This window comes from Beta vulgaris, chromosome 9 (genome assembly GCF_026745355.1).
Source record: "Beta vulgaris subsp. vulgaris cultivar EL10 chromosome 9, EL10.2, whole genome shotgun sequence".
Taxonomy (NCBI): domain Eukaryota; kingdom Viridiplantae; phylum Streptophyta; class Magnoliopsida; order Caryophyllales; family Amaranthaceae; genus Beta; species Beta vulgaris.
In genome coordinates this window covers 52,361,875-52,383,083 of record NC_079210.1, presented here as the reverse complement: position 1 = coordinate 52,383,083, position 21,209 = coordinate 52,361,875, and the positions used below count along the sequence as shown (strand labels likewise).

At 36.7% G+C, this 21,209-nt stretch overlaps 2 protein-coding genes across 4 annotated transcripts; one reads left to right on the top strand and one right to left on the bottom strand.

Annotated features, from left to right (window-relative positions):
* Positions 1–3,390: 3,390 nt before the first annotated feature.
* LOC104904697 (magnesium transporter MRS2-4) lies at positions 3,391–11,702 on the top strand. Of its 3 annotated transcripts, XM_048635940.2 has the most exons (5): positions 3,391–3,926; positions 7,659–8,101; positions 9,634–9,912; positions 10,521–10,583; positions 11,138–11,304. In XM_048635940.2, exons 1-4 carry the CDS (start codon positions 3,620–3,622, stop codon positions 10,572–10,574), a joined length of 1,083 nt encoding a protein of 360 aa, XP_048491897.1. In that variant the 5' UTR covers positions 3,391–3,619; the 3' UTR covers positions 10,575–10,583; positions 11,138–11,304. The 3 variants fall into 3 exon arrangements, with proteins under 3 accessions (XP_048491897.1, XP_048491896.1, XP_010691352.2); XM_048635939.1 differs by lacking the exon at positions 10,521–10,583 and having other exon boundaries at positions 7,767–8,101; positions 11,138–11,702; XM_010693050.3 differs by lacking the exon at positions 10,521–10,583 and having other exon boundaries at positions 3,392–3,926; positions 11,138–11,702.
* Positions 11,703–12,359: 657 nt separating this feature from the next.
* Positions 12,360–19,524, bottom strand: LOC104904696 (hypothetical protein). Its single transcript, XM_057391847.1, has 5 exons — positions 19,179–19,524; positions 16,813–17,551; positions 15,441–15,520; positions 15,206–15,328; positions 12,360–13,107 (listed from the first exon to the last, which is right to left on the bottom strand). The coding sequence occupies exons 2-5, from the start codon at positions 17,529–17,531 to the stop codon at positions 12,887–12,889; spliced, it is 1,143 nt and encodes a 380-aa protein (XP_057247830.1). The 5' UTR covers positions 17,532–17,551; positions 19,179–19,524; the 3' UTR covers positions 12,360–12,886.
* Between the last annotated feature and the right edge of the window lie 1,685 nt (positions 19,525–21,209).

The following is a 21,209-nucleotide window of genomic DNA, read 5'->3' as shown; positions in this document are numbered from 1 at the left end:
GGACCCGTACACCGAATGTCGTGAGATGCCTCTATGGGACATATGATGGTATATTAAAGACTTCCACGACTTTGAACGGGCCTAAGAAAAACTTTTATGACCGTTTCAGTGCCATTTAGTGGCAGGAGGACAAAATAATAAATTGGTCATTTGGCGGCATTTTGGGGCAATTCAGATGGTGCGAAGTACCCAAGATATATTATAAGTCGTGCCGCACTTCATAGGAAGGTTTTTGGCGAAAAATATGACCGGCCCCGGAGGAGCCCTAAAACGGTCAAAATTGAAGGCTAAGTCACGGTTATAGACGTCATGGGGACCCGTGCACCGAATGCAATGGGATGCCTCGAGGGGACATAAGATGGTATATTAAGGACTTTTACGACTTTGAAAGGGAACAAGAACAACTTTTACGGCCGTTTCGGTGCCATTCCTTGCCTACACGACAAAATAATAAATTGGTCGTTTCGTGGCATTCTAGGGCAATTCATATTGTGCGAATCACCCGCGATGAATTATAAGTCGTTCCACACTCCATAGGAAGGTTTTTGGCGAAAAATATGACCGGCCCCGGAGGAGCCCTAAAACGGTCAAAATAGAAGGTTATAAGTCACAGTTTTAGACGTCCCCGGGACCCGTACACCGAATGTCATGGGATGCCTCGAGGAGACATATGATGGTATATTAAGGACTTCCACGGCTTTGAACGGGCCTAAGAAAAACTTTTACTACCGTTTCGGTACCATTGAGTAGCAAGAGGACGAAATAATAAATTGGTCATTTGGTGCATTCTGGAACAATCCAGATGGTCCGAAGTACCTGAGATGTATTATAAGTCTTGTCGCACCTCATAGAAAGGTTTTCGACAAAAAATATGACGGGGCCCGGAGGAGCCCTGAAACGGTTAAAATTGAAGGTTATAAGTCACAGTTTTAGACGTCCCCGGTACCCGTGCACCGAATGACGTGAGATGCCTTGAGGGGATATGAGACGATATATTAAGGACATCCACGACTTTGAACGGGTATAAGTACAACTTTTACGACCGTTTTGGGCCATTCCGTGGTTGCTCCACAAAATAAAAAATGGGCGGTTTGACGGCATTTTGGGGCAATTCAGATGCGCACCCGGGATGCATTATGAGTTGTGCCGCACCCCCTAGGAAGGTTTTTGGCGAAAAATATGACCGGGCCCGAAAGAGCCTTAAAACGGTCAAAATTGAAGGCTATAAGTCACGGTTTTAGACGTTCCCGGGACCCGTGCACATAATATTGTGGGATATCTCGAGGGGACATGGGACAGTATATTTCGGACTTCCACGACTTTGAACGACCATAAGAACAACTTTTACGACTCTTTCAATGCCATTATGTGGTTGCAACACAAAATCATAAATGGGTGGTTTGATGGCATTCTGGGGCAATTCAGATGGTGAGAAGCACCCGGGATGTATTATAAGTCGTGTCACGCCACATTTTAAGGTTTTCGACAACAAATATGATCGAGCCCGGAGGAGCCTTAAAACGGTCAAAATTCAAGGCTATAAGTCAAGGTTTTAGACGTCCACAGGACTCGTGTACTGAATGTCGTGGGATGCCTCGAAGGGATATGGGATGGTGTATATCGAACTTCCACGACTTTAAACGGACATAAGAACAACTTTTGCGACCGTTTCGGGATCATTTCTTGCTTACACGACAAAATAAAAATTTGGTCGTTTCGTGGCATTTTATTCAGATGGTGCCTAACTTCTGGGATGCATTATAAATTGTGCCGGAAGCCATATGAAAGCTTTCCGCGAAAAATATGACCGGGCCCCGGAAAAGGCCTAAAAGAGTCAAAATTGAAGGCTATAAGTCACGATTTTAGACGTTCTCGAGACCCGTGCACCGAATGTCGTGTGATGCCTCGAGGGGACATAGGATGGTTTATGAGGGACTTCCACGACTTTGAATGGGCATAAGAACAACTTTTACGACCGTCTCGGTGCCATTCAGTGACTGCACGACAAAATAATAAATTGGTCGTTTGGTGGCATTATGGGGAAATTCAGATGTGCGAAGCACCCGGAATGCATTATAAGTCGTTCCTCACCCCATACGAAGGTTTTCAGCGAAAAATATGACCGGGTCCGGAGGAGCCTTAAAACAATCAAAATTGAAGGCTATAACATAAGAAATTATAAACAAATTTACTTTAATTATTTTATTGTTAATCAAGTTTAATTTTAATAACATAAAATAAAGAAAAAGTAAAATAATTAATAAAAGAAGCGTTAAATGGTAGAGGCTCAACATACGAAATTTAGTCAAAAAAGTCTAATGTTCAAATTTTTATCCCTGTTTTTGCCAAGAAAGGCTATAATTTATGTTTGAAAAAAAAAACAAAGCATACATCGCGTGCATAATTTGCTAGTCACTAATAAAACTTACTTTCCGATGTATAAAATAATAGCATTTCGTCGTGCATCTAATAGTGGGTTTGATAGAATGAATTAACATTAAACCTTTACCAATAAATCAAATCATGCTCGGTAACCTAATTTTCTTATCTGCTTTTAACACTATTTACCATATGTATACCAAACTACTAGTATAAACACCAAAATTATTAATGTTCTGTAACCATTGGAAATTCGCAATCTCTATCACCAATTATGATCAAACTTTATTTTATTCTTATACTAGTATTAGAACGCAGGCAAACGTCCGTTTTATACATGGAGAATATGTCGACTTTGAAATTTTCAGATACCCTATTTGACCGTATCTTTTGTCCGACATACCCTAACAAAAGTTATAATGTAATAACTTTGAATATCCTAATTCTAACATTAATAGGTTTTGTAGAGAAACCCTAATTCTAATTAAAGTCCTAATTTTAATTGCATTTTGTAACTTCAATACATAGTGTAGAAAATATTTCTTTTTTTAAGTTACTTTAATATAAAATGTAAATATACTATAAATGGATCTTGTTTTAAAGTATTTTTTTTAAAATACTTTTCAATGATGCAAAAACTATAATTTTTCGAATTATATATTAAATAATCGATTTACTATACTCTAGTTTTTCATTGTAAGCCTAACTATATTTGATCTTATTCTCAACTGTATGTACGTATACGTGTATTTCTATTAATTTGAAACTCTATTTATTTTTTTAAAAAGTGACATGACATTTAATAAGTGTGATACATATGACGTCAAATGAAATTGCTGAACAATGAATACGCCAAATGTCGCAATTTCGTGAGTTGATCACCAAATCCACCCAAATTAGTTGGAAATTTTTTTTAAAATTTTCAACCCTTCTTTTAAAACCAAAGGTGGGTGGGTCCACTCCCAAAAAAAGAAAAAATTCTTATAAAAGGGTAAGTCAACTCAACTAGCAGTAGTAGTAGTGAAAGTATCGAGCATAAATCCGATCCATAATGCAGAAGGACAAAAAAATTCGGTGGATTTGAAGGAGTTGATGGCCGACCAAGCGGAGGCACAACCCCAGAAAACGCAATATTCACAAAGTCAAATATCACAGTCAAAGGAGAGAGATTCCCTCCTCTCTCCGTCTCTCCGTCTCTCTCACGTCAAAAACTGGAGTCCTAATTTATTGAGGAGAGAGAATGGGGAAGAACCCTTTGTCCTTCCGCCGGACAATTTCTCGTCGCCGGAATAATCGGAAAGTTGTTCCGCCGGAAAATTCGGCGATAGAAATAGTTCCGACGACGAAAAACGACGATGTTGCGGGAACTTCTGCGAGTAAAGGGAAGAAGAAGATGGGAGGAGCGAGATTGTGGATGAAATTCGATAAATTTGGACAGTCGGAATTGATTGAGTGGGATAAAAGTGCGATTATTAAACGTGTTGGTATTCCGGCGAGGGATTTGAGGATTCTTGGCCCTGTTTTCTCTCAATCTTCTAATATTCTTGGTATTGTTTTTCTTCTTTTCGTGCTTGCTTTTGTTTTTGTTGATTAATTGAAATTTTTATGTTTTTTATAATTTGTGCTAGTATTTGAGCAATTTGAACTTTAGTGTTGTTTTTCTCGTTTTCATTCTTGCTTTTTTTGTTGATTAATTGAATTTTTTTTATGTTTTTGATGATTCGTGCTAGTATTTGAGCAATTAGAACTTTAGTGTTGTTTTTCTCGTTTTCATTCTTGCTTTTTTTGGTTGATTAATTGCATTTTTTTATGTTTTTGATATTTTGTGCTAGTATTTGAGCAATTTGAACTTTGGTGTTGTTTTTCTCCTTTTTTCATTCTTGCTTTTTTTTTTTTGTTGATTAACTGAATTTTTCTGTTTTTGATGATTTGTGCTAGTATTTGAGCAATATGTACTTTACCTAAACTTTTGTAATCTCGATGAAAAAGCGAAGTTTTGAATGAGACAATCTAGCTCTTTAAGTGCTTGTTTGGTTGACATTGAAAAATATGGGAAGTGAAATTTCTAGAGATTGGAAAATAGTGAAGTTGTTTGGTTGACATGAATGCTGGCTACGTCCTAGAGAATGGAGGAATTAACTTATGTAGGCACTTATAAGTGAATAAAACTTCACATAGGAATTTGTACTTTCGATAATTAACTAACAATCTGATTGAAGGTTCATTGACATTGGAAGTTCCTATGAAGTGTAAGTTACACTCCCTGCCTTCAACTAAACGGTTGCAAAGTTATTGCAAGAAAAGTGACATTTTTTATTGTAGGAGATTTCGAGCGAAATTTTGAATGAGATAGTCTAAATCTAAGTGCTTTTTTGGTTGACGTCATGGGAAGTGGAGATTTGTACGGGTTGGAAATTAGTGAAGTTGTTTGATTGAGATGAATAGTGTCTACGTCCTAGAGAATGGAGGAATTAACTTATGCGGGCACTTATAAGTGAGTAAAACCTCACATGGGAATTTCCACTTATGGTAGTTAACCAAACAATTTGATTAAAGGTTCATTGGCATTGGAACTTCCTATGAAGTTACTCTTCCTACATTAAAAATTAAACGACCGCTAAGTTATTGCAAGAAAATATGACTTTTTTTTTATTAAGGGGATTTTGTCGCTTTTCTTTTTTTCTTGTAAACTTTTAATGTCCCATAATTATTTGGTTTGAAATGGCGTTGACGAATAAGTTTATTGCACCTGTATATCGAAATAAGTGTCTACTCAATTTCCTTTTCTTGTGCCATGTCTGTCAAAAGGCCAATGCTTTATTTTTGCAATATCATCTGTCAATTTTGAATACCATGATATTACTTGCTTATCTTTAATATGTGTATATAACCTTACAATACACTTATCCTAGACGTCACCAGCTTATTTTTTCTTATTCCTTGATACTTGTTGTTTTTCAATGCCAACATAGTGTCGCTTGCGCACCAATGCAATATCTAATACATCATTAGTTTGGATGACAAATGTTTAGGAAACGTGGGGAGTAATCCCTATTCACTAATCAGCTAGTGCAAGAGGTTTTAGCTGATAGTGTGTTATATGGTGGAATTTCGGGATTATGACAGATAATTGGTTGACTATGTCTTGATGACTGGTTACAGGACTATATTCTGTGTATATTTCCCACTTCAAGATGGATGGAGTATTTAGTAGAAGATAATAATGTAAGTCACGCAAGTATGTTGACATTTGTGGCAATGGGACTTTGACATTTTACTGTGGGCAGATTCTATCTTTTACAAATATATGCCAGTTACGAATGGCACAGTCTAAGTCTTAACTCATAACTTAGTGTGAACTTTTTTTTTGGAGGAGGAAGGGGGGGGGGGGGGGGGGTTCACACACACCTATGTTAAAGGTTCACCATCGTGCTTAGGAGTGTAAATGAGCTGAGCAATCTTGTGAAGTACTGAAGCTTGTGTGGATCAAAGCTCAACTCAAGTGGGTTGTTGCAAGAGCTTAGCAAGCCAAGCTGGCTATCCTTGGTTCAGCTTGAAAGCTCGTGAACATGCTCGAGTTTTTCAAATATAATTACTCCTTCGGTCCCCAACTAGATGCATCAGTTTGACTATTGCACTAGTCATGTGCCTCACTTTGACCATGTTTATTTACTAATATAAAATGTTCGTGTATGGGATAATTTTATATTTTTACGTTGCATTTTATTTTGGGACAAAGGGAGAGAGTATTATTTTTCAAAAATATATTTTTTGAATTTGAAAAGAAAATACCCTCATTGGTCCATTTTATACTGATTTCCCAGGGAACAACGAAAACACTACCATTCCCAACCCCTTTAAACAGGAAAACCGTAGTCAGCAATAAAAAAGGATTTTTTGTCCCAAACTACCTTTAACCTTTAAGTTTTTGCGAGAAACTACCTTAAAAATTGTTGTCCCAAACTACCTTACTTTTACAATTTTGTTGTTGACAACTACTTTATGCCGTTTTTTCGGTGTTGACTTTTGTTTTTTCAGTTCAAAATTGTGGATAAAACAGAATTACCCTTGTGGAAATTGCTTGAGATTCGAGGAGACTTAGAGGGTGATTGTTTTAATTTTAGTTTAAGTAGAAGAGAAATCTAATGGTGGATTGGTGGTACAAAGTGTCACAGAGATATAAGAGAGAGAGAGAGAGAGCGTGCACACAGGGAAATGGGAAATTATGGTGGGAAAAATTAAAAAAGGGTTTGAACAGTTCAAGTGATATAACATGACATTAAAAATCGGAAAAAACAAAAGTCAACGTTAGAAACCGAAATAAGGTAGCTGTCAACAACAAAGTGGTAAAAATAAGGTAGTTTGGGACAACAATTTTTTTAAGGTATTTTCTCGCAAAAACTTGAAAGTTAAATGTAGTTTTTGATAATAAATCCTAAAAAAAAATGTGAAATTGTAGTTGATAGGTATCTTGGCTTAATCTTCTCGTATAATCTAAGTGCCTTATTTGCTCTCCTTTGTCTCTCTCTTATATATTTCTGTTGTTTGAAGATGTTATGATGTTGGTATGATATTTTTTTTGGTTGGTTTTTTTAGATTCCATTCCGTTGGTCTTTTATATGCAATGGAATTAAATATGTAGAAGATGAAGGCATAGTATCACATGTTCCATCATATTATATTTTCGGTTTCTTCGGTTCTTGCAATGAAAGCAATGTAGGAGTATCTTGTTACTCGTCAAAAGAAAATAAATACCAAGAGACATGAAACTTCCACATTAGTAGAGTATCAAGAGGGTATCTAGGGGGATAATAATTAAATTTTGACAGGTGAAAAATTCCAATCTCACTAAACTTGCAGTTGGGCGTGGGGCCTGAGATGAACAAGTGTTTGCACTTTGGGCCTTGTGATTGATTTGATGTTTGGGCCTTCGGATTAGCTCAAGCTGTCCTTGTAGATCTGAGAGTTTGAGCCCAGCTTTTTAGCTTTCGAATCGAGCTCAAGCTGAGCTCAATATTCAAGCTCGAGCCGAGTCCTATGAAGAACACTTTCGAGCCTAGCCAAATTTACATAAGCTCAGCCTCAGTTTGACTCGTTAATACTCATAACTGTGCTATCAACTTAAGTTTTTTTTTAAAATTCTACTTGTGTTTTGTGGTTGTAAAAATATGTTTGTGCATCTGGTTTTTCAACTTGCTTATGTGGGATGATGGTAAGGAGGATCAAGCTCAGTCTACTTTTCTTTTTCTTTTTCTTTTTTCTTTTTTCTCTTTTGGCAGCTAGAGAAAGAGCCATGGTTGTGAATCTAGAGTTTATAAAGGCCATAGTTACTGCTGAAGAGGTGCTTTTGCTTGACCCTCTCCGTCAGGAGGTTCTTCCTTTTGTAGATCAGCTTCGGCAGCAGCTTCCTCAGAAGAGCCAAGGTATGAATAAAGCAGGACATGTTGATGACAGGGACAGTAAACAGCATCCCACTGAGGTGCAATGGGCACGTACACCTGAACCTGTTGAGGGCGAGCAGCAGGAGCTTCCATTTGAATTTCAGGTGCTTGAAATTGCTTTAGAGGTGGTGTGTTCATATTTGGATTCCAATGTGGCTGAGCTTGAGAAACATGCCTATCCTGTGTTAGATGATTTAGCTCGGAATGTCAGCACCAAGAATCTGAAACGTGTGAGGAGTTTGAAAAGTAATCTTACTCGCTTGCTAGCCCGGGTCCAAAAGGTATGCATTGATTTGAATTATGCTTCTAGAAATATACTAGTTGGAGGGCTTTCTCTTAACTGAGTGAAAGTAGGTTTATATGATCCTTTCTAGCAGTCATGTAGTAATGAAGATGAAGTATTATGTAATTTTTATGGAATTTGTAGCTGTTCAATTTGGGGAAGAAGAGTAGTGGCAATTAACATTCTTCTTCCATCAGCAGTATGACCTCTTTACAATTACACCTATATGTTATTATAACATCCGTTGTACTCTGAAACCAGGGTGTGAACTTCACAACTTGAGTGCTTATTGCTCTTTCTCTCATGGAAATGACTTGATAGGCTACAACTTTTTTGGTACTTCTATTACTCTTCTAGATGGATAGCTTTTGCTCCTTTGAGACTTGTTTTTCCTATTTGCTGATGGTAAGAGATTTATGGGGGTTTGTGTAACAGTCTTGTCTCTGAAGCTTGGTCTAACTTTGCCAATATAGCTAATATGCTTTTGGAAAGCTTTCTTATGAGTCCTTGTCATTCGTAGCGGGGGGTGAAGCGTGCTTATGATATTTCTTTTGCTAGTGCTGCACTGAATTCTTTGTGTCCTTGTTCATTGACTTCAGCCACTTGTTTTCTGGTGTTACTTGGTAACTAAATCTTTTAGAAATTGTACAGGGTTCAGGCTTGTGATTAATGTCAAGGGACAATGGTGAGTGGAGGTCTTGGCCTCTTGAGGGATGAATTGGCTTTTCTGATTTGGGCTTTATACGGGTGTCGGTGTAGGAAGGTGCTGGCAAGGCAACACTGGTGGAAACGGGGCCGGAATGATTATAAGAAATCTATTCTTTTGCTTTCTTCTCTTTTTAAGAGTTGGGCTAGAAATGAGGAAGGATCTTTAGTTTGCTTTGATAGGATATTTGGGGGTGGATTATTAAGGAGATAGTAGTGGTGATGGTGATTATTATTTCACTGAGTTTTGCTGTCAACAAAATCAATTACTAAGACATGGTGGGAGGATGGTGAGGGCACTGTTTTGCTTGATTGTGGTTTTCCATTTTAGAGGAGCTCATAGCAGAAGATAGAAGTTTCTCCTCAGATATTAGTAGCGATTAAGAAGCTCAGGGTTTGATATTAACAGTTTACTCTTTTAGAGGAGCCTTCTGAATTTTTGCTTTCATCATGATGTCTTGGCCTCTCGTCCTAATCATGATCTGGTTGTTCTTCTCTATTTCCCACTTTTGCTGATATCATGTCATAAACATATAGTAGTGAGATTTTACTCTAAATTCTTGTGGTCTTTGATGCACTGTACTCTGACAACACATTGCCTGGCCACACCACTTATTGTTGTGTTATGATGAGTGATCAAATTTTCTTAGCTTACTATTAAACTTGCAGGTTTACATTTAATGATATTATATTGTGTTTGCCTTTTGTTAGTCATCAAAATCAATATCTATTTGTTGACAAGCCTCCATAGGTTTCTGATGCTGCATTCTCATAAACAGTGTCTTGTTACTTATATATGCTAAGGTTTATGATCTGAACTTTTAGGTCAGAGATGAAATTGAGCATCTTTTGGATGATAACGAAGATATGGCTCATCTGTATCTTACGAGGAAGTTGATCCAGTATCAACAATCTGAAGCTTTGTTGAACTCTGCTGCTTCAAATTCCATTGTGGCGACACCACATGCTCTTCACCGTAACAGTTCCTATCGGAGTGGAAGTATGATGACCAGCAACTATTGGGATGATGATGTTGAAGATCTTGAAATGTTATTGGAGGCTTATTTCATGCAGTTGGATGGGACTAGGAACAAGATATTGTCTGTAAGTATTGCTCTTAACTGCGGAAGACTGACATGTGCTATTCTCAACTGCAATTGTATTTTTTTTTAAACTGAAAACCTGCTTTTGTGCTGTCTTGATCTTGGTACTCATCTAATTTGTTTCTTCTCTGTGTGTTCGTGTTTATTATTTGTGTAGAGAGAAAGAGAAGAGAGGGTGGGGTATCATGACATATACTATGTTTTATGTGGAATATGATTAGTTTTCATTCCCTTGTCTGTTCTGATAACTGATAAGGAGATAGGAAATTTCAGGACTTAGAATTCTTTTCCTAATTCCTCTTAAATATATCATGCAGAGCACAAAGCCAAAATATTGACAGGTATTGTAGGTAACAAGAAGAGTGTATATGATTTTTGCTCGCTCACTGACCAAAAAAATTTTGTGAAAAGTATGCAATTTGGTTCCTGGAGTCATAATAATTTTCATGCCCTTGTGCGGGAATTGATTTTCTGGTATCTTAGAGTGTCAGAACGTATTCTACATTAGGGGACAGCGCTTAAAATATAAAAAATGGCAATATGCCTTCATGAGATATGATGAGATTGAATAAACTCTAAATTAATCCTTCTTTTTTTTTTACCCCACAGGGTGCGGGGATGGTTGGGGTTGTGGAAAAGGTCCTCATCATGTTACCCTGTTAGGGGTAGAAGGTAATTTTTAGGCCCAGATAAGTCAAACTGGTGTGCTTCAAGAAAATGGAAAAACAAGTTGTATTTCTAAATACTATTGAAGAGCTTTTTCCAATTTTTTAAAATTGGAGAAGAGAAGGGGGGGGGGGGGGGGTTCTCTTTCACTGTTAACAGCCAACAGCCCGGAATATGCAGCTCACTTGCGAGCAGCGCAAATGATCCTTTGAATTGTTGCTAGTATGGATCTGGTGTTGATGCATGGGTCACCTCTAAGCCTTTCCTTTTGGTAGATCAAAGTTTCCTATTAGTGGATTTGCTAGTGTGTGATGAATTTGTAGTCAGTATGTATCTACACTGCACTAAGTGGTTGTGTTGATATCTGTGATTGAGTTTTCATTAGATGTATTTGGAATTTTATGGATTCATTACAGGATGTAGCAATTACATCTCTAATAGGTACATCTTTTTTAATATAGGCTCTTTAATGAAACATAATATTTTGAATCTTGGTAAGTCTTGGTGGTGGTGTAGTTGTGATATTCAACTAAGCGCTTTGATAACGATGTTTGTTGCAGGTGAGGGAGTATATTGATGACACGGAAGATTATGTTAACATCCAACTTGACAATCAGCGTAATGAACTTATTCAACTGCAGCTCAATCTTACGATTGCGTCATTCGCTATAGCAATTGATACCCTAATAGCAGGAGCTTTTGGCATGAACATACCGTGTAGCCTGTATAAGACGAATGGTGTATTTGGCTACGTTGTTGGAGGTGGCACTGCCTTCTCTTTTCTGATTTTTATCCTCATTTTAGGATATGCCAGGTGGAAGAAGCTACTTGGCTCTTAATCATCCACATTGCAACTTCAATATATATATGTATACTCCATATGTATATGTTCAAATTGTCAATGACCATAGATCGCATTCATCATGAGATGTGAAGTCAGTTACAAAGATCTTAACTTTTGTGTAGAGTGAATACCTTGATAGTGCAATTGAAGCTTCTTACTGTATACATCTTCCATCTTCTTTATTGAGCAATAAATATTTGGAAGATTATGATGGGTGAGAATGGTGGTGCTGAAATTTTATCGTCTCTTATGTATAGACTCCAGTGGCTTCAGTTTGGTTCCCTTTTTCTTTTCTTTTTGACGAGGATTGATCTTCTTTTCAAGTATCGAGTTGGTAAAGATGTAGAGTCGTTTGGTTGGCAAAAACACAAGAATGACTTCCAAAAAAATGGAAAAAGTTTCTCATATAGTTCCAAAAAATGGAAAAAGTTTCTCATATAGTTCCGTAAAATAGGTGAAGCTTTTTGTAGAAAGATAATTTTCAATGATCAACGAAGCTACTTTTCATTTCTTAAGAAATCAAACTAGATGAGTGATACGTTGTGTTCAACAAAACCACCACTAATACCATATACAGTTCCAACATTAAATGGGTCAGAACCTCGAGGACAAAGAAAACCAATCTAATTCTAGCCCCATGACAGGGGGATCCATCCTTACACGCCTATCGGAATTACAGGAACCAAAGCCATTTAGGAGTGACAGTAACTAAAATGAACGACATAAACTCGGATGTAGATTAGCTACAAAATCCAAATTGGACATTTACAGGACTATTCAGACTGTAGCCATAAGCAGATCGATATTACCCAGCTTCAAATCTTCTGCTCGTGACGAGACAGTAGATGCTTTGAGGAAAGTGGGCAACCAGTACAATGGGATAAACAAAAGTCAAATCCAGGAAGGGAGACGGGGAGACACAAGTCCACAACCACGACTCAAACAGAAACTACGTCACTGCACATTAACCAATTTACATCTGAAAAAACGAGGCACAACTGTCGGTGAAAAATGCTCATTACAGAAAGCTGCTTCACTAATGAGGCATTACAAGTAACCTGGAATACATATTCCTACAACATCCCATATTCACTCCTGCTTTTCTGCAGGGTTCTACATCTGACAATTGCTATGCGCAAAAGGCAAAATAATGGGATAAAGAAAATCTTAAATTAGTGATTTGCTACATCACACCAGACAAATACCCTTCCGTTAACCACCTCAGGCAAGACATCTACCTGGAAAAAAGAATTTCCTTCCATTCTAGTAGTATTGACCACCAGGTGCACAACAATAATAATTCAATGGAAACAGAAACTGAAAGAAGAAATTAGGTTATCCGAGCTGAAGTCCACCTCAATTCAAAAGGGATGAATCCTGCAGCAGATACGACAGTTTGACCAGCGTGGCAACTGTGATCGAAGGACACAGAGTACAGACAAATTCCTCCTTGATAATCCCAAATTCAAATACCGACTGGACCGCTAAACGGGTCAGCCCCTGAACTAGTTTCCTTGTGCTTTAAACCGAGATTTGCAAACTGCGCATCGAGATCTCTGCTATTTGTCCGTCTGTGGCTAGATGATGGCCGCTGATGCGGTTGCGGTTGCAGCTGCGACTGCTGCTGCTGCTGTTGGTACAAGGCACGAAGTCGCCCTATCTCTCTTTCCAAAACTTCATGCTCCACTGGAACCAAAATTAACTATCTTCAGTGGTATTTATAATATATCCAAGTCACCAAAAAAAAGTCATAAGCCAGCTTAATCCATCAACTGCAGTAGATCCATGGCACAGCAACAAAAGTGATGCCCTTTTTACATAATCAATCTTTAGGCTTGATTACAAATAGAAGCTAAGAACTGCAGAGATTTATAGGATTTTATAAGCCATACAAGATGGCATTTAACAGAACAGCACATGATTCGACAACAGCATGTATGTTTAGCGGCAGATTTCTTAATAAAGGCTATTCTAAATTATAGATTTACCGACAGAAATGAGGAACTCAAGTACTAAATGGGATTACAAAATCTAGCAACAATTCTGATTCAGAATGAAAGGCCTTGTCAAAAGCCAAAGCAGATGTCAATGGCATTATCAACTTTTCGATTTTGAGCTGGATCTGGCAAAATGCTTGGTTGGGTCAGGTTATTTAGAGGTCAAGTCATTTGCTTATCTGGTCGACCTTTCCCATGACACATAATGATCAGCTTCAGGTTATATTGCTATTAAAAGTTATATTGTTCTTTCCTATGTAAATTTTCGGTAAGAAAATACTCTTCGTTCCATATTAGTTGCAAAATTGGGGGGGGGGGGGTTCAACAGTACATGTGAAGAGGAGAGGGATAGAGAGAACCCATTACCAAATAAAGTAATGTTGGATGTTACAAATAATATAAAACTTCCAAGAAAGGGAAGTGTTCCAACTAATTTGGCACATAAGAAGTACATAATCTAATACAAATGCACAAATAATAGTAATAACTAAGATAGATGATCTTGGAGTAATATGACTATCTCAAATTGACTAAATACAAGGTAACAATATTGGTGACAATCTAAAAACTAATATCATACTTGAACATTAAGGCACAAAAGCATAGGATAACTTTATCCGAAGGTTTCAACTTCAAATAGAAATACAAACGATTACGTATCACTCACTTACTCACATATGATCATATCCTCGGCATTTTAGGGAATAAAAATGGTGATGATAAATCTCAGTACAGCAGTGATTAGAGACAGAGGAGGTGGAATTTGGGAGTATTAGGGTGCATTAGGGATGTATAGACACGCGTATTTTCGTTGCTAGGATTATCTATGGGAAATTTTTAAAAGTATATAGTTGGTCACTCAACCAAAATGGTCCAATCAGATTTGTGACGTAGGCTTTGAAATGCTTTTTTCCAATTATTTCGAGGGGTTTGGGTCATAATTTCTTGTTCCAAACCCAAATTCAACGAGTTGATGCCAAGTCAAATTTTGCCGGGCCAATTTTGAATCATAAAAGACACATCAACCACAAATCAGATATGTACAATGTGACAACATACTGTAGTATCTCCGATCCACAATATGTAAGGGGCACACGACACAACACGCACTGGATTAGTGTCTAAGTTTAAACCCAAATTCATCGAGTTGATGCCAAGTAAAATTTTGCCAGGCCAATTTTAAATCATAAAAGACACATCAACCACAAACCAGATATGTACAATGTGACAACATACTGTAGTATCTCAGATCCACAATATGTAAGGGGCACACGACACAACAGGCACTGGAATAGTATCTAAGTTTAAGTCCCCCCCCCCCAACACCACACACACAATGTTTTATCTGGGACACCAACCAGTCAAGAGGGGGCAGTGCAACAGGTTGGGAAATCAAGAGAAGGCTTTGTGCACATAAATTAGGTTCAAGCAGGAAGTTTTTTGTTTCTTTCTTGATTTTAACAAGAGACACTGAGTGGGTCAATATCGTTAACAAGAGGGTAAGGCTCGAAATCGAGTAATGTACATCATTCAGCATGATGTTTTCACCTTGCGCTCGAGGATCCTCTAATTCAAAATATAAATCATCTCTGTCCGAATGCAACATATAAAAAGAGGAAAGCAATGAGAGAAACTTTCCTAGTAAACACGCATCAAACTTATCAGTTACAAGTTATGTTAAATATAAATCATGTTCTCAAATCTAAGTGTCAACATCCAATACCTCATTTTAAAAGCAGCTTATTGTATCTTCATCATAGTTGACAAGACGAATTACAGACACTTACAATATTTAATGAGCTTCTCCTGGGCCAAGCTTTCCAAACGCTGTTTCAGAGCTTTGTTCTCCATGCTTAGGATCAGGTTCTGTTGATTGAGAAACTCAAGCTCAGCTGAAACTTCAGATCCTTCTGCCTGTCAAATTAGACATGATAATATAAGAAACGCTGATCCTGACCCTTCCCTTTCCTTAATTGCAAAAGAGGGTAAAAGAAGAAGGGAGAAGATCAACTAAACAAAAACTTGCCTGTAGCGACTGTACACTCCTTTCCAGCTCAGCTATGTACTGAAGCTTCCGCACCCTTGATCGTTGAGCAAATTGCCTAAATTACGTAAAGTTCAGGGATAGTTCTGGTTGTTAATATTTCACTTGATTACATTGGCAGCTAGCAAACATCTACTCAACTTGCTAGACAAAAAACAATCATATCACCATCATGGCATAAGGACCATTAACTCGCTCAAAGGGATGATTTATGTAGGAAGAAGCTTCAATTAGTATCACTTTATCATGTAATATGAATACAAATGATAATGACAATAACTCCAAATCCTTCACAACAGGATGGGGTTGACTAGTGATTCATAACCAAGTAAGTGTTGGCCCAGTGGTGATGGGGACTGGCTTTGGTAGGACGGACCCGTGTTCAAATCCCCGCAACACCCTTGGAAGAGGAATGTAACCTAACCACCCCGAACTTGTCCTCGGTCCGGATGTAACCCGAAGGGTGAACCGGGAGCAAACACCAAAAAAAAAAAAAATATAGTTGATAACAAGAAAATCAATACACTTGCATCGCGAAGGCAAGCTTAAAATATTGAAGCACTTCCTTAACAGTATATTTCCTCAGTACTGTGACATTGTATGGTGCTCAATGTATATATCAAAATCTAATACAAATAAAAGCAACCTTGTCTCTCTTCAGTTTTGAGTTTTGAGCCAAAAAAGATAGACAAACCAATTTTTCCTCGTGAAAAGTGACGCAGCAATCACACTATTGTAAGTTAGTTCTTTACATCAGGACAAGCAAAAGATTCACCATCACTAAAGGTCAGACGCATTGTTTATAGCAATCAATACAGCCTTTCTTTTCTTTTTCAGGGTGGGGATGACATACATACAATGTAGCACAGGAAAAGAATCTTAGACAAAGCACATATCAAGATAAGAGATCAGCCTTAATAGGAGATGTAAATCAACACTATGATCATTCAAACTTAGAGACCACCCAGATGGCAAATAGAAAGTTTTACTGATTTTCAACTACACAATGATGTGAGAAATTGAAGGTAAAACACATTCATAAGAAAAAGGCGTAAGGATAAATTAATACAAACATGATGGCAATCTGGAAGGACGATAGTCAACTTGTTACAAAGATTCAAAGACTAGATGTAAGTATGAGCAGATGCATAGTTCAATGCTACTCCTATTTTCCTTTCTTTCCCCTCTATCCTTTGAAATTAAGGGCAAGGGAAGAGATATACCGGGTTAATTATAAACCAGAAGCGAAAACAAAAACAAAACAGAGATGCTAAAGATAGTTAAATAGGATAGCAATCGATAAATGTAGGCAATAACCATAATTAAAAAGGAAGAAAGATGGAGACTCACTGCTTAGCACGCTTTGTATCATTTTCCGATGGAGTTTTGGCATGCGAACCATCTTTCTTCTCAAAGAAACTTTTGGGATCATGAGAACCAGATTCACTTTGGTCTAGCTTTTCAGCTGCAGTAGACGGGACTGAATCCAGTTCAAGAGCAGCAGCAGATGCTCCTGCACTTTGCGTAACAGCTTTATCCCTCGATGAACGCAACCCATTAGTATGATTTGATGGAGCCAATTTCAATTCCAATGACCTATTCCTAAGTTTCCCATAAAAGTTACTGTCATGATGGAAAGACCCTTGTAGAGTTTCTTTGCTAAGGTCAAAGTTTTGTGATCCCCATAATGAAGATGACACCATAGATTTGAACTTGGTTTCATCAAGTGGCACCATATAATCCATGTTAGACATATTGGCAGCATCAGAATAAGCAAAAGAATCACTTGATGAACGGCGATGACCTCTTCGTACAGGGGTCTCTGGCTCATTTAGAAGTTCATCTAGCCAAGAAGGTTGCTCCTCTATAACGCTCTCTGATGACGTTCTTTGATGATATGAATTTCCATCTCTACACCTTAAGGCAGATTTTGATCCCAAACAGGTGTTGGGTCCATAATCAGGGTAAGCTGGAGTAATACTGGGAAATGGACTTTTGGGGGGAAGTAGGGAGTTCTTCCCATTCTGCATCAGATTTCTGATGTTAGCAGACCCTTTTGGATTCGCCATATTCAAGGTGCAGTAATTACCTGCACATCAAAATAATAATTACATGATTAGTAAATGAAATCTTTTTCTTGTATGAAAAAATTTGAGGAGATGAAACAATGAATTCATATCTAATAGACTAACAGTAGAAGAGCCCCAAATGGTTTTCCTAAACATGTAGCAAGGTCTCTCTAATTTTACAGTCCACAAAGTTTCACAACATATGGAACTAAGTGATATCTACATCAAGGAATTACAAAAATCTGTTGCACAAGTACCAATTGGAGGTGTTAGATCATAGATGCCAATCTTGCATCTTACAGATAGATGCCTATCCAAACTCACCATACCATTGCCTCTCACATACAGAATTACGGACTCGTACTTTTAGCTACTTACAAAAGTTCCAGTCTTACTTCTTCACATATAGCAAGAGATGTGTTAAAGAGTATACTTCCTAATACAGCTTATTGAATAAATTTATTATAATAACGAAGTTGGGAATTTAAAATTAGTTAATCAAAGCAGCTATGATTAAATGATGTAACACCTGAGATATGCTATATCTTCATCCTAAGAGATAGTTACTGCAACCATCGTTACACATTTGTTCTATAGGGAAAATACACAACTTATATAGCAGGGCTGTCAAGTCAATTATTGAGATTATAGCATACAGCTCGGAAGTTTTACCACCAATTACTTGTAAGAGATAGGATGTATCTCACTCTTCCTTCTCCCTCTCACATACATGAACACTATGGCATGCAAAGCAAAAAAATCGAGTTTTGCAAGGTTTGGCAACACATTATAGGGCTTGTTAGCTTTAATCTAACAAAATTTTCATGTGCATTTTTCTATGATCCATGAAGTGACTATCATCTTAAGGCTACTGATAATCCTAAATACTCAACGCACAACATGGTTCTATAATCACAGTCGGATTTCTGTTTTAGAGGTCACACCTAAGATTCAGGTATAATGCATCTCAACTTATAAGGAACTTATTAGTTATTTCTAATAAAAAATCAAAAGGTTAATGAGTTCCTATAACTATACTTCTATTTACAACAACAATACAATCCAAGAAGTTCATATTAGTCAAATTCAGTTGAACAGAACACACTCTCATTCGTAAGTAAAGCTCATCGATGTGAATATAGCATATCAAAGCCGTACTTCCAAAACAAAAGTTCACTCCATTACCATTAGAATTGCTTCCTTTCTAACCCTATCTATACTAGCAAAAAATGATAATCAACCTCATATTCTAAATAAGCACGCACAAACAAATACTAGCTCGATGCGAGACCACACGAATAGCTCACAACGGCACAAGGTGGTAATCAACCACTTAACAATTTAATGACCTCCATTGATGAAACACCAATAGAATTTCACCACTTCACTTCACATTTATCTACTAAACATCAGCACACCAATAAAATGCACACATACACACATATTTCAGCAGAAAAAACGCATTCGATGATATAAACAGATTTATTTCAGTAACGAACTTCACTGAGTTCAACTAAAACCCTCAAAATCTGAATTTAAACTAGCTTTTTCCCAATGTAAAGAAATACACTAATCAAATTGTAAATTCTAGCTCAAATATATAGTTTTCAATCATAAAAATTGTATTGAAATTACTCGTAACCAAACCTTAACAATTTTGGAAGATCCAAGTTTCCGATCTCGGCGAAAAGTAGTTGAATTTGTGCGCAATTGTTTACTCTCACTCTTCTTATCTGTTCATCAAATTGTAGGAAGGAAATTTAAAGATGGAAATTCGAAAATTGTGCGTGATAATTGCGTCAACTTTTAGAGATGGAAAGCTGAATATAGAGAGAGAAAGACAGTTGTATACTGTAATTGAGGGTTACAGACAACAAGGGTTAGAGACTTCATCTTCATTTTTCTTTATTTCTTTATCCTTCTCATTTTTTTGATTTTTTATTTGGTTTGGTTTTTTTGCACTTATTTTATTGATCATGTTGTGTTTTTAATAAGAAAAAGAAAGGAATTTTTTTAAGTGGAATATGCACTAGGAATTTGAGATGTGAAAGTCTACTCTCAAGATTATGTTTACTCTCAAGATTATGTTTGCTAGTTTTCGTTACAAAATCTTACTATGCGTAAGCTATAAATATCCGAAAAAAAAAGTTAATTTATTATACTTTTTCTCGCTCTTTTTTTTATTGGAATATTTGCATTTGCATATGAAAAATGGAGAAGTGCAAAAGATAGAGAAAAAAGATCGTAGAAGTAATGAAAAAGTGAGAAAAAGGGTAGAGAAGACGAGAAGAAAGAATGAGAGAGATAGTAGTCAATCTGCCATATAAAGAAAAAGCGTCAAATGTCCCTAATTTTTTAAAAAAATCCCTAAATAGCAAAATGCTGTAATTAAAAAAATAAATATGTTAAGTGTTTAAAATAATGTCTTCAACTATTTAATTTAATTAGATTTTCTAATTATGTTTATTTGTTGGGTTTCCTAATTATGCTGGCTTTAGAAATAAGAAATACTTCCTTCAATTCTATTTTTAAATTTGATTCTTTATTTTGGTAAATATCTTTATGCTTCAAGAAGGAAAAAGTCAAACATTCTTTTTCTATCTAATCAAAAAAATTAGAGTCAAAATAAGACATGTGAATATTGTAAAAGTCAACCAGTCGCATTTGTTTTGCAAAGGTCATACAAAAATGAGTCGCTAATTGTTGTTGTCATTTTCTTTCATAATGGCATGCTCATGACTCAGGAGATGAGTGTCTTCAATTTCATGATCAAATGTGGTAATCTTGTGGTAAAAAAAACAACGATTAGCAGTATATCATTATTCATTGCTCTTGTAGCATCCTAACTCATAAGTGAATATATTCCTTCCGTATAAGATCTCCACTTTCAAATTACTCTACTCAGTCTACCATGAGTCAATTATGTCGTCAACAAACTTTATTGCAAAAACGGTGTAAGATCGATGTTCATTTTACTTAGAATATATACTTTTTCCGTTTCGTTTTACATGCAACAAAATCTCACAAATAATACCCCTTTGTTACATTTAAAACGAAAACAGATAAAGTATTTTCTTATACTTTAGTTTGATTAGAATTCCTACTCAATTATCACGCACAATTTTGCTATGGAAGCATATTGTAGGAAGCAGTTTGTTGGCCAAACCCACTCGAAGAACAATGATAAACTTGACCAAAACTTCAAGTATACAAAAGTACTCTTCTGATCACATCCACTACCTCCGATCAGATAACCTCAAATTGACCAAAATATCAAACTTTTGAACTTACATCACCTAAAAAAAAAAGTAAAAAATAAAACCTTGTATTTCTACCCAAGTAGAAAACTTGTCTCGAATAATAATTTAAACAAGTAGAAAAACTGACTCGAATAATTTAAATGCAAACCCAGAATCAATCAAGATGGAGAAATGACGCAGTTGAATGAACTGAACATGAAGGCATTAGAAATCGAGGATTGAAAAATCAATTCTGGGAATGTCGGAAATTTTTTGAGGTGACTATGGTTTTCCAATGGGGTTTATAGAAACCTTAGCAGTAGAGAGTCTTCTGCTGTATATCTGACGAGTAACGAATAATCACAACATCATGAAAAACGAAACCTCTATTGAATAAGAGTTATTGCAATGAAAGAATGAGGCAAATACAAACACCTCT

What these genes read in the sequence shown, in the direction of transcription:
- LOC104904696 (XM_057391847.1), bottom strand. Translation starts at nt 17,531, where the DNA reads ATGGCGAATCCAAAAGGGTCTGCTAACATCAGAAATCTGATGCAGAAT. An exon ending in GATACAAAGCGTGCTAAGCA is followed by an intron (nt 15,521 to 16,812) that starts GTGAGTCTCCAT and finishes TACGTAATTTAG; the next exon opens with GCAATTTGCTCAACGATCAA. An exon ending in GGAGAAGCTCATTAAATATT is followed by an intron (nt 13,108 to 15,205) that starts GTAAGTGTCTGT and finishes TTTTGGTTCCAG; the next exon opens with TGGAGCATGAAGTTTTGGAA.
- LOC104904697 (XM_010693050.3), top strand. Translation starts at nt 3,620, where the DNA reads ATGGGGAAGAACCCTTTGTCCTTCCGCCGGACAATTTCTCGTCGCCGG. An exon ending in TCAATCTTCTAATATTCTTG is followed by an intron (nt 3,927 to 7,658) that starts GTATTGTTTTTC and finishes CTCTTTTGGCAG; the next exon opens with CTAGAGAAAGAGCCATGGTT. An exon ending in CTAGGAACAAGATATTGTCT is followed by an intron (nt 9,913 to 11,137) that starts GTAAGTATTGCT and finishes TGTTTGTTGCAG; the next exon opens with GTGAGGGAGTATATTGATGA.